A 13,227-nucleotide genomic window follows, 5' to 3' on the forward strand; every position below is an offset into this window, starting at 1 on the left:
TTTGCATTGAAACTAGTGGGACATGGTACTTATATAATATTTTCACAAAGTTTATTTTAATCCATCTCATTGTTTCTATACATATTTTCCCTCAAGTCTGTGTCTATGTAAATAAACATGGAGATTGTGGCCCTTTTCTGGATCCGGAGAAAGTTCAGCAGCTACCTGACCACTTTGGCCCAGGCCCCGTGAACGTGATGCTGCGGCGGATTGTGCAGGCCTGTGTGGATTGTGCCATTCAGGCTAAGGTTGTGTTTCTGTTTCTTGAGCCGGATAATCGTGGAGGAGAAGTGATAACTGGTATACAAATAGAATTCTTTATCTAACTTCTATCCTAATTTGAGTTGTAGAAAGGCAAGATTTTATAGCATACAGATTATTCATAATATTTATATTATACTGTAATATTAGTTATCCTGATAGAATCGTATAATAGTTATATGTTTATAAACTTTTAACTCCGACTTGGAGAGTTTACCTTAACAATAAACAAATGTGAGTCATGTGTGGTGGAATTGGTCTATTATCCCAGAACTCAGGATGCTGAGACAGGATTGCTGTGAGTTCGAGCCCACCCTGGGCTGTATATAAAGTAGCAGGCCACCCAGGGCTAAATAATGAGACCCTGTGTCAAACAAAACCCAAAGTAGACAAGTGATTTCAGAATACTACTGTAAATTGAGGAAAAGGGTACAGATGTTTCCTTTTCCATGAAAGCATGGAAAGTTCAACTAACTATTTAAGAACAGCACCTCGGTTGATAAAAATTTTAATTTGTATGGAAAATAATTTTATGAGAAACTTCAAATAGAAATGTGAATCAAAAAAACCCCAACCCATTAAGAAAAGATGAAATATCTATGGATATAACTCGGTGGTAGAGTGCTTACCTCACATGCACAAGGCCCTGAGTTTGGTTCTCAGAACCACAAAAATACCTAGAGAGGAAGAAAAGTAAGATGCAGCTACTAGCCATCATGATTGTATAATAAGATACCATAACCTGTACAGCCATGGTATGCTTAGATTAGAAGCATTATTGTAAATCCTGTCTAATTTGTGAATATTTTAAATAGGATTTTTTTACCAATTCATTTTTTTTTGTATTTCAAAACCCAGAAATTAAACTTAGAGCACATTTCCTAAATTGATGGAGTTTCTGTGATTGTATTTCTCTTTTGTCCATGAGATGACTGACATTACCACCCTACCTCATAGCCTCCTTTGATGGGAAAGCCCATGCTGTTCAGCTCCCTCCAGTGAATAGCGCATCATTTGCACTTCGCTTTCTTGAAACTTTCTGCCACAATCTACAATGTGATAAGTTATTGAGTAGCCAGCCTTTCAGCTCTTCTAAGGCTCGTGCCCTTGCAGACCCTGATAAGAACAAACCAGGTGAGAAAAACTTATTTTATACTGTTCTAAGAAAATATATTATATATATATATAATTGTGTGTATGTGTGATGCATGTCAGGGTGGAGGGTGTGCCATAGTGCACAAGTGGAGGTCAGAGAACAACTTTGTGGAATCAGTTCTCTCCATCTGTGTGTTCCAGGGATTGAACTGAAATAACTAGGCTTGGACATCCACTGCCTCCTAGTATGCTTTTATTTTATATTTTATAATTGATAATATCTGGAGTTCAGAGAGTGTTTTTTTACCCCCTGTGCTTGGTAAGGAATTTAGCCACAATGAACTAATGTAGACATGTATAATCCATTGTTGATGTTTTTTCACTTTTCACTTATTTTTTACTTATGAGGAAATAATTTCTTAATATATTCCTAATGAACTTAAGAATCAAAGCCAATATGTTATGTTTGGCTTATTTGTGACTAGTTTATAGTTACACATTTTCTATTAGATTGATATATGGCTTTAGCATTATTGACTTTAATTCAAAGAGATTAACAGAGATTGTTGAACCTATTTATTATGAAGAATAAATTTCTCGGATTTAACATTTAAGCCCTGGATACCTATCTTCCATAAGAATCTCAAACTGATGTCTGAATAAATGGATGTGTGTAATGTAGTCTTATAGTACTAAAGGTGATAATTTTTTTCTTAATCTTTAGCTTTTTAAAACATTTTTATGTGTGTGCATGTATTGCCTGCATGTAGGGACATGCACCCGTGTCCTGCAATGCCCTCGGAGGTCAAAAGAGGCTGTCAGAATCCCTGGGCCTGGAGTTAGGACAGTAGTTAACTGCCATGTGGGTGCTGGGATTCAAACCTGGGTCTTCTGCAAGAAGAACCAGTGTTCTTAAACGGCTAAGCCATCTCTCCAGCCCCTTTTCTTAATCTTTAAAGTTTTTGGTCAATGGAAGCAATGTTTGTCCCTTTTTCATATGACTGTGGAAAGGTAACCATGTTCTGATTATAGCAGAAGTTTACACAAGTCTTAAGGGTAGCCAAAGTTCTCAGGTGTTAAAGCAGCATTGTTTTCTCGCCAAATGCTGCTCATTCTCATACCGTAAAATACCACGACCAAATCTATTAAGTTCAAGGATTCAAATTTGTATCTTTGTCAAGTGTGAAGCTTGGGTACCATCTCCAGGTACTGTTTTTCCTGGTTCTCCTTATTATTCTCAGTTTCCTCATCTACCTAATCGCCTCTGCTTCCGTCAAGTCTCTCCTCTCTGTTACTTAACATCCTCTCCCATTTTCTTGCCACTACCTTCCTTCAGAACTCTGTGGACCCCTTCTCTGATTTAGTAAAGTGATCTAATTGGAGTCCTCTTTCCAGTTCTTCCCTGCTGGTGTAACTGCACAGTGAATTCCTTTGTAATAAAGGTATGATACAGGGAGTCCTTGAAAAAGTACAATAGCCGTTGGGTATTGGAATTTATCAGTCCTGGGTTCTGGTTCCATTGCTGACCACGTTGTCTGTATACTGAAAGTATGTGAAATCTGACAGGCCTAAATTTTAATATAAGTCCTATTGCTAATTAGCTTTATGGGAAAATACTGATCCACCGAGTCTCAATTTAACTGCAGAGTCTGTAATGTCAAATATTGGAGAGACTAAGACATTGCAATAACTAGTTTTCAAGGCCTGCCTGCGGCACACTGTTGAGTTCACAGCCATCCTGGTCAGCTTAGTGAAATACTTTATCAAAATAAAAAGTAAAAGGTCTGTAGCTACAGTACAGCTCCGTGGTAGAGTGATTGCCCAGCATGTGTGAGGTCCCTGGTTCAATCCGTAGTATAGCAAAAGTAAATGAAAAGAGGGAGTAGAGAATGTAAACAATTAACCCATGTTCTCTCTGGCCCAGAATAACAGTGGAGCTACTAGAAATTTGTGAAAGAGGAGAGTGGAGATTCATGGTCTCATATGTTACTATTTGTGAGAGGTTACCAAAATGGTAGGAGAATTAGAAAATGTCCAGAAGATGGCCCTAAAGAGAATGACTACCTACATGTGGGGAGCTCTGTATGTCTATGTTTGACAAGTTTTCTGTTTCTAAATTAATTTGGGAAGAAAAAGCATGAGTTAGAGAAGTCACAATGTACAATTTCATGTTTTAAAAACAAAATTAAGGAAAATGCCTTTGGTTTATGCAGAAAGATTTTTTTTTAATTCTTTGAAAGAGGGCCTGGAGAGATGACTCAGCAGTTAAGTACACTTAAGCATTCCAGAGAATCCCAATTCAGTCCCTAGTACCCTTGTCTGTTGGCTCACAGCCACCTGTAACCCCAGCTCCAGGGGATCCAGTAACCTCTTGGAGCCTCCATCAGTGCCTGCAGTCATGTAACACATACCTGATCACAGATACATATACACATATGTTAATAAAAGATTAAAATCTTAATTTGAAAATTCTTTGAAATATTATGAAGTATGGTTTTCCTTTTAAATTGAACATAGGATGTTTAGATTTCAGATAGGTTACTCATACACTGAGTAATCATACATAACATTTTAAAGTATTTTAAGTCTTTATCAGTTTCTCTCACAGAAAATGACTTTGAAAATGACTTTCAGGGATATGGATGTAGTTCAGTGTAGCCCATGAATGTGATCGTCTAGATTCGGTATTTTTCAAAGTTGCCTAGTATGCATCTTATTATCCCTTTTTTACTGCCATGCGGTTGATGAGCCTCCTCTCTGCCCAGTTGGTAATACCATGTTTTTAACACTGCACAGTTTAACAGTTGCTTCTCTGTCATCCCCAGAAGATGCTTTCAGCTTAGAGTTGTTCACATAGAAAAGTATTTAATTCATTAATTAGATAAACACTGAAAAGTAGCTTTTCAGTGAACTCAAAGATTGCTGAAATAGTAATAATTCTCTAAAGATGAAGTTTTTCAAGAACTTCAAACCCATTTTACACTCTCCAGTGACTGAAACTGTTGTTTTTCTAAAGTACTGTGAAAATGAGTGAAACGATTCATACCATAAATTAAAGTGCTACTGATGTTGCTGTTTCAGATTTAGCTACTTCTGTTTAATAAAAAGTATTTGGAGTATGGACTGAATTAACTTCCAGAGTTCTGAAAAAGTTAATTTGGAAATTTTGCAAGTGTTTTCAATTGTTTTTGTTAGTAAACGAGATTTTTTTTAATGCTATTTTTAAGTTAACATACAAAATAGTGGGGTGCGTTTTCTTCCTGAGACTCAGATAAACATATAATCTATAGAATTCAAAAGTTTTGTACCATTAAATGATTTATGAAAAACCAATTTGTTTCTTTAGAATTTAATTGATTATGTTATGCTTTGAACCCAAGGCTTCATGCTTGACATTCCATCACTGAACTACATCCCTAGCCTTCTTTCCTTAGAGGTTTTTTAGCTAATTGTATAAGCCACATTTTAATCATGCACTGAAATGTGTTTGACAATCTGTTTTATAGGCTTTGATAAAATAGAAATCCAGAGGCAGAAGTTCCATGGGAACCATGATTGATCAGTCAGGAACTGGATTATGAAAGTTTCATCATACATTGAGAGACATGACTAGTCCCTGTCAAAGTTTAGAATCAGAGAAAGTTTGATTTTGCTACCTCCTTGTTGTGGTATTTCTTTCCTTTAGAGTTCTGTTCTCAAACTTTTAAATATTTCTATTATACCTTATTTGTCCTTTTAAGTTTGGAGGCTAAAACAAGATTTGGGTTGCTCAGAAAGTTTCAGATTTCAGGGTATTTTCCTATCTAATCCACATTCAAACTGCTAAAGTCCTTAGAAATAGTCCAAAACATTAAAAAAATAAAATAAAATAAAACAAACACTACTGGAACCAAACATTCAGATAAGAAATACTCAGTTTGTAACTGATTTAAGATGTTTTAACTTTCAGAATCATACTTGAAAGAGTGGTGCTTTGGGTAGAAGTCCATTTGCTTAAATGATGAGTAAACCGTAGAGTATTTACAAACATAACCTTAGGCTAATATCATCTATGCAAGAGTGCCTTCTGCAACATGTTGTCTCAGTTTCTGTAAAATACTTTTGTTAGGGCTTGCTTTCATATGGTGCTACGGATCAAACCTAGGGCCTTATGCATACAAAACAAATGCTCTACCACCGAGCTGTGTCCCATGTTCAATTTCTTTTAACTTTTCTTGCTTGTGGCAATAATGTACTCAGACATCCTTAGTCACCATTTTTAGTGGTTTACCTCACTGTCCTCTGAGGTATTTAGAGAATTGTGCTAACTCCAAGATCAATGAACTTTAGACATATTCCATATATAGTTCTTGAATATTTATTCATATATATGCATATGTGTGTGTGTGTCTGTGTGTGTGTTTATATATGTGCATGTGTACATAGAGGACAGCAGGGGCATCAGATTCCTTGGAGCTGGATTTTCAGGCATATGTGAGCTGCCTGATATGGGTATTGGGGTCCAAACTCCAGTCCTCTGATAGAGCAGTAAAGGCTCTTTACCTCTGAGCCATCTCTCCATCCCCACTGTTGAATATACTATTTTAGTAGAAAAACTGAATAGGATACAGTGAGACTATTATTTATGAAAATTCAGGTAATTGACATTATTGGTGAAACTGTGTTATGCAATTAACTTTGCATAACACAGAAATACTTCATGCTGATAATATAGAAATGCTTGAGTATAATTATTATAACATACTCCTTTTTTTAAACAGTAAAAGAGGAAGTAAAAGAAAAGAAAGGCCTCAAAAGATCTCTTCCACAACCCGTACCTTTTGTACCTAAGGTTCCCAAAAGGACTGCACGTGCCTCTAAAGGTAAATAGCATTTACACATTCTAGGACTGTGAAAGAAAGTTCTTCTGCTACTACCGTATTACGCATGCTCTTGGTGTGATGGTGTTGATGGTAAAAAGTTATATTCACCAGCGTCTGACAGCCAGGCTATCACTTTGGTTCTCAGCCCCATTAATGATGCCAGTGATGAATTCTGTCTTGTGAAGCAGGCCTTAAATATAACCAGAAAGTGATTGGGTACTCCAATGACATTAATGCCACTATTGTATCAGTGGACATATCTTGTCAGGCTTATTGTTATTATAGATTGCAGAGTTTGCAGTTGGGCAACAATGATAATTACCTTTCTCTTCTGGTCATATATATAGCACCTTCCAGCAGTATGAAAGCTAGCCAGCAGTGATGAAGCTTTCAGATTCGTACTAGCTTGATTCTCCTTATTCTATAACTCAAGTATGTGGTATCTTCAACAATAAGGTCTTACCATCAAGTTCTAGAGAGTAACCAAGAGCAATGGCAATAGCCTGTTAATGTTTGAGGGTCTGTGGGGACCCTCTGACCAACAACTCCAAAAGAAGTAGCTCATTCCCACTACTGGATTTTTTATTTGCTAGCCTGTGGTATCTAGAATAGACACTCTTCCCCCATTATAGGGTATCTCCACTTAGACAGACTTCTTATATATGTACATGTACAGATTTTATGAAGATTCTAACAATATTAGGTTTCTACTAGAAGTCTGTAGTGTCAGTTATCCCTCCCTGTACTCCCTCCTTTTCCTGCCCTTTTGCCCTCCCATACACCACCCCATATAACCCTTATTACTCTTTTAGTTCACATTGTCCCCTTAATACCATGTGCATTCATTTCCCCTATCTTAGAAGCACTCTGATTTCCTGACTTCTATGAGCACTTCAGTGTAAACGCACATATCTAAGGATTCAAAGTCAGGACCCACATATGAGAAAGAATATATAATGTTCGTTTTTCTAGGTCTGAGTTACTTCACTCAGAATGATTAATTTCAGTTAACATCCATTTACATGAGCTTTTCATATTATTTTTCTTTACAGATGAATAATATTCCAATATGTAAATGTCGCACATTTTCATTATCCATTCATCAGTTGATGGACTTCGAGGCTGTTTCCATGTCCGAGCTATTGTGAATAGAACAGCAATGAATATGGACAAGAAAGTATCTGTATAATAGTATATAGAGTCCTTTGGGTCTATGCCCAAGAGTGATATGGCTAGATCATTTGGTAGATACATTTCTAGCTTTTTGAAGCTCCTTCACAGTAATTTTTATAGTGGCTGTATCAGTTTTCATTCATACTTACAGCGAGAAAGTGTTAGCCTTTCCCCCACATTCTCCCGAGTGTCTGTCATTTGATTTTTGAATTTTAGACATTCTGATTGAGGTAAGATAAAATCTCAAGGTAGTTTTAATTTGCATTTCCATGATAGCTAAAGATGTTGGACAGCTTTATTTATTTATTTATTTATTATTTTTACTTTGAGACAGGATCTTTGTGTAGACCCAGATGGACTATGTAGACCAGTCTGGCCTTGATCTCAAAGGAATTTGCCTGCCTGTGGCTCACAAGTGCTGGAATTAAAGGTTTGAGCCACCATGCCCAACCCATGAATTTTTTTAAATTATTTTCAGCCATGTTAATATTTCGTTTGACAGTTTTCTGTTTGTTTCATGAGACAATTTTTGTTTTTTGGCACTGAGGATCAAACCCAGGGCCTTGCACTTGTAGACAAGTGCTCTACCGCTGAGCTAAATCCCCAACCCCATGAGCCAATTTTGTAAAATTACTTACTTAATAACCACATACATAGAAGAAGCATTTCATTACAACAGCATTGACATATTCAATAACAATTTCCAGAGCTAAGATATATCTCTTTCAAAATTGACTGTAAATTTTTAGGTTCACAGTTGAATTAATACAGTTATACAATATTGAACTCTGTATAAAGCCCATAAGACATAAAATTGAATGAGGTTTTAACCTTTAAGAAACATCTGCATTTCATTTTAAAATATATTGTTTCATACAGAAAACAATATCATTTTTAATGCTACCAACACTTAGATGTTTGCATATGCACATTGAACTTAGAATAAACCCTACAAGACATAAAATTGAATGAGGATTTAACCTTTAACAAAGATCTTCGTTTCATTTTAAAATATACTGTTTCATACAGAAAACTTATTTTTTAATTTATTTATTTTAAATAAATTATTGAGAATTTCATGCATGCATATAAAGTGTATTGATCAAATCCATGGCCATTCCCTCCCCTCCAACTCCTCGCATATCTTCCCATCACTTTTTTGCTGATAACTTCATGTGCTCTTTCTTCTTCTTTGATTTATTTACTTTATATGGGCTTTTGGCTACTCTTAACGTTCCCCTCTCTGAAGATGTAACTCTACAATCTTTTAGGGATTAGATAAGAGCACTCAAATACTTTTGACAGTTTTGGCCTTTGGAACAGAGTATGTTGCTAAGAAGCCCAAGGACATTGTGAGTTTTAGTCAAGAAACTGGCTACTTTTCTTTGGGGTCTTTTCTCCCAAACTGCCTAGCCAATTCCTACCTCTTATTCTTATGATTCTCTGAAGAGGTTATGTAGAAAGTGAAGCGCCAGACCTAAGCATAGGCTGCACTAGAGATCACAGCTTCCGCTTTGACAGCACAGCCCGCACTTCCGCAAAAGAGCCAACCTAAAATCTCTCTATCTAAAACACTCCCAGTTGCATAACTCTTTTCTCTAGGGGGAAGAGAAAGTCCTTGAATTGTGAATAGGAGATGTGAAGGAGAAGTAAAGGCACAAGTAATTAAAATTACAAGTTCTAGACAGGAGACTAGAAAAAAGTCAGAACAGGGAAATTGTCAAATGTTCTTATGAGAGTCCATTGTAATTTCTAGACAAGGGTTTTCAAAAGCATCCCTCTATTGGGTTCCTCCTCATTTTTCTTTTGTCTGCCGAGGCTGAACTCTGGAGTGATGGGTTCAAGATCTGCTTTCAAGTATTTCAATAGCTATTGGAGTGGTTAGAATCAGTGTCAGTTCCCTCTCAAAGTCTTCTAGATAGGGGGAGAAAACAAATTTATCCATCATTTTAGAACAGTATCTGGTTGTCTCTCTTAGCTACAGGTTGGCATTACATACTACATTATTGGAGACCAAGATTTTAAGTCTTATATCTGAGCAGCACTTTCTGGTTAGGAACAAAATTATCAATGAGAAATAACTGTCTAAAGAACTTTATAGACTTAAGCTTAATGACTGGGAAGGGTAATCCCTTGAACTCTTAGAGAAATATACTGATGACTTTACCCTTTGGTTATACTTTCCTTTTGGGTGTTTAAGACCATACAGTTGACCCAAATGAATCAATTTATTATTATACTTAAGGGCTTTTGTGGATCTGTTCCTCGGGGTCACACGGGCTTTGGAGGAGCTCCTGGCTCCTTTCGTTTACCAGTTCCATCTATGTGAAGATAAGTCAAAGGTCCTGCTTGACCATGTCTGACTTCACTTAGAAGCATGGAGGAAATGTTTCCTCTGTGTTGACCCTCCTCTTTGTAGACTGGACACTGGTTGAAGTCCATCTTGTGGGGTCAGGTCTCCACGTCCTCCCTGAACAAGAGGACAAATGACTCGCCACATTTACAGGATACTTTGAGAGATGTTCCATATTCCCCTGGAACTTAGTTGACCTTGTAGGGCAAGGGACAAAAACTGTCCTTCAAGACCCTGTGACCACATTAGTATAGGCCTCGAAATATGGCTGTTAAACATCCAATATGTTTAGTTCCACCAGTCTGGTACTTTTAATTATCATGTGCTATGTAGATAAGGGTTGGGGAAAAAAACAAATATTCTCAGATAAACCTTGACTAGATATATATTTTGTTCCTTAAACTAGTTGACTATACTATGAACATAGAAAATTTATGATTATGTATATATTATTTTTGTCTCATCTTTTATATATCATAACAAACTTGCACAGACCTTTATCACTTGCTTAGGCTTTCTCATTTTTTTCTATTTTGGAAAATATCTCCATTTCCCATATCCTTTTAACGTTTTTTTTTGTCTTTTTCATTTTCTTTTTTTTTAAATAATTATGAGACATAATATCATTAACAAATAAATTTTCCATCTTTTCCATCTGTTGTGAGACTTCTTGCCTGGGTATGCTAAGCAATGCTTATTTCCTTTTAAGGTTCTAGTGTCAAGCTAATGTTTGATTTAAGTTTTACTCATGAACCAGCGAATTTATTGAGCTTACTCACGGAGATAACTGAGGGGTTGCTGAGGTGTATGTATGACCTAAGAGTATGCGCACTGGAGCATGTTTACCTATCATGTGTCATGTTTTCTCTTCCTAGCCTTCCCAAGATTGTATACTTTAGGAAAACTCATTTTTAATGCTACGAACACTTACATGTTTGCACATGCCTCTCTAATCTCTATTTTTCTGATTATCGCTAGTCACAGTTGGTTACAGTAGTATCCTTGGCACCTGAGTATGGATATAACGTCATCAGGTAGATTTCGATGATAATGTTTTTCACCTCTAGTGATTAACATGAAGCAAATTTTTATGCTTCTTCCTCAAACATAACACATTTTTTATTTGTTGATTTTTTGTGTATTTCATAAGAACACCCCAAACAATATTATTCATCTATATACCCACTTTCCGAATGGCACCCTCCCATAGCCTCCCCCCACCACTGGAGCCCATATACTCTGTCATCCCTGTTACTGTCCACTGTGCTTTTGGTGCCCCCAGCCATTCCCCAGTGCTTGTTCATCCACTGAATCTAGTCAGCCTATTTAAAGATCCTTCTTTTAGGAAGATCAGCTCTTCCTCATCTAGCAGCAATCAATTGCCAATATTCCTTTAGATAAGACTGGGGTCTGCTGTTCATATTCCCAGTTCTATGCTGGGTTACTGTCTGGGAGTTTCTTGGGTCATCCAGGCCAACAACTCAAAAGAAGGTATGTCCTGTATGGCATTGTTGCTTGTTATGTAGCCTTTATCTATACACATGGAATCTTAAAAATTATATTGACCAGTTCAATATTTGGTTATACTTTGCTTTTAGGTGTTTAAGACCATACAGTTAGTCCAGATAAACCAATTTATTTTTCCTCTTAAGGGTGTTTGAGTATCTGTTCCTCAGGGGTCACATGGGCTTGGGAGGAGGCCCTGGCTCCTTTCTTTCACCAGTTCCGCCAATGTGAAGACAAGTCAAAGGTCCTGCTCGACCATATCTGCCTTCGCTTGGAAGCATGGAGGAAATGTTTTCTCTGTGTTGACCCTCCTCTTTGTAAATTGGACACTGTTTCAAGTCCATTTGATAGGGTTTCCATGGCCTCCTTGTTCAAGAGGACAAGTGATTCACTACAGTTACAGGATGTTTTGAGAGATGCTCATAGTTCCTTGTAACTTAGTTGACCTAGGAGGGCAAAGAGCAAAAACTGTCCTTTATGTCCCTCTGACCAAATTAGTATAGGCCTCAAAGTATGGCTGTTAAACATCCAAGAAGGTTAGTTCCTCCAGTCTGGTACTTTTAATTACCATGTGCCATGTAGATAAAGCTTGGGAAAAGACCAAATGTTCTCAGATAAACCTTGCCTAGACATATATTATATTCCTTGAGTTAGTTGTATATATAAATTGTTGGTCGGTTGTTCAATTAATAGGATTTCCTCTGATTTTTTTCAAACTAGTTAGGCATTATTTATCTCTCACGTCGTCTAACCCTTCGACCGTGGCTTCCCCATTTAAAGAACCCCCATTTTTCCCATTTCTCCCTTAATACCCATCTCCTGTGTTCCCACCTCTCTAGAGCACCTTCTTTCCATTTATCTCCTAGGTTCCTTGTATAACCTTCCCTCCCCACTCCCCTTAAAATAACCCCATTTTTATCCATATCTCCCTTATTATCACCTGTTTCCTACTGTTCTTCTTTCTCAGATCCTTTCTTTTCTTTTACTTCCCTGGTTCCTTTTCATCATCCTGGTTCCTGTAGTTATGTCTGGATACATACTCACTTATCAGGATTTGGTGCTAGGTTACACTTATGAGGGAAAACATACATCATGTTTGTTTTGTTTTGTTTTTTTCTGAGTATGTCTTACTTCACATAGTATAACAGTTTCTAATTACTTCACATAGTATAACAGTTTCTAATTCCATCCATTTACTGGCAAATTTCATGATTTCGTCTTTCTTTCCTGCTGAATAAAACTCCACATTTTCATTATCGACTCGTCAGTTGAGGGACACTTAGGTTGCTTCCATCTCTTAGCTATTGTGAAAAGAGCAGCAACAAACATGGATGTATAAGTGTCTCTGCAATAGGATGAGTTCTTTGGGTACATGCCAAGGAGTGGTGCAACGGGGTCAAATGGTAGGTTCATTTGTAGTTTTTAAGAGTTCTCCAAACAAATTTCCACAGAGGTTGTACAAGTTTGTAATCCCACCAGCAGTGGATGAGCATTCCCATTTCCCCACATCCTCTCTTGATCTTAGCCAGGCCGATTGGGGTAAGACGAAAACTTAATGTGGTTTTAATTTGCATTTTCCTAATTACTAGTGATGTTGAACACTTTTTAACATGCTTCTCTAGGTAAATACTCAAACCATTCATAAAATAACTCTGGCCCTCATGATAGGAAAGAAAGTGTATACTTTTGACTAATTCACACACAAGAAAGATAAACTAAAGAAACATACTTTCTGAGAAAATTTCAAAACCTTCTTTATTCACATGCTAACTGTAGGGAGTTAGTTGATAATTATACTTAATGAGTATTTGAACATAAATACTTAGATAAATAAATAGATGTCAAAACATCTATTGTGATTCAATGAAACATGAAAGAGATATAAAGACAATGATGCATTCTAACCTAGCAAAACAGGAAATAATTTCTTAAAAATGTATTACCATTTAAGCCATTAGAACTGAAAATCTAAATAGT

General features: G+C 36.7%; 1 protein-coding gene across 1 annotated transcript in view; it reads left to right on the forward strand.

Moving 5' to 3' along the window:
- The first annotated feature begins 100 nt into the window (after positions 1-100).
- LOC103735053 (sex comb on midleg-like protein 2) overlaps positions 101-13,227 on the forward strand; it is a 15,595-nt gene continuing 2,468 nt past the window's right edge. Inside the window, exons 1-3 of the mRNA XM_029564016.1 lie at positions 101-300; positions 1,219-1,395; positions 6,117-6,218. Coding sequence (XP_029419876.1) covers positions 198-300; positions 1,219-1,395; positions 6,117-6,218 — 382 coding nt within the window. The 5' untranslated portion in view covers positions 101-197. The remainder of the gene's footprint in view (positions 301-1,218; positions 1,396-6,116; positions 6,219-13,227) is intronic.

Source organism: Nannospalax galili, unplaced genomic scaffold (genome assembly GCF_000622305.1).
Source record: "Nannospalax galili isolate Female #2095 unplaced genomic scaffold, S.galili_v1.0 scaffold1211, whole genome shotgun sequence".
NCBI classification, from domain to species: Eukaryota; Metazoa; Chordata; class Mammalia; order Rodentia; family Spalacidae; genus Nannospalax; species Nannospalax galili.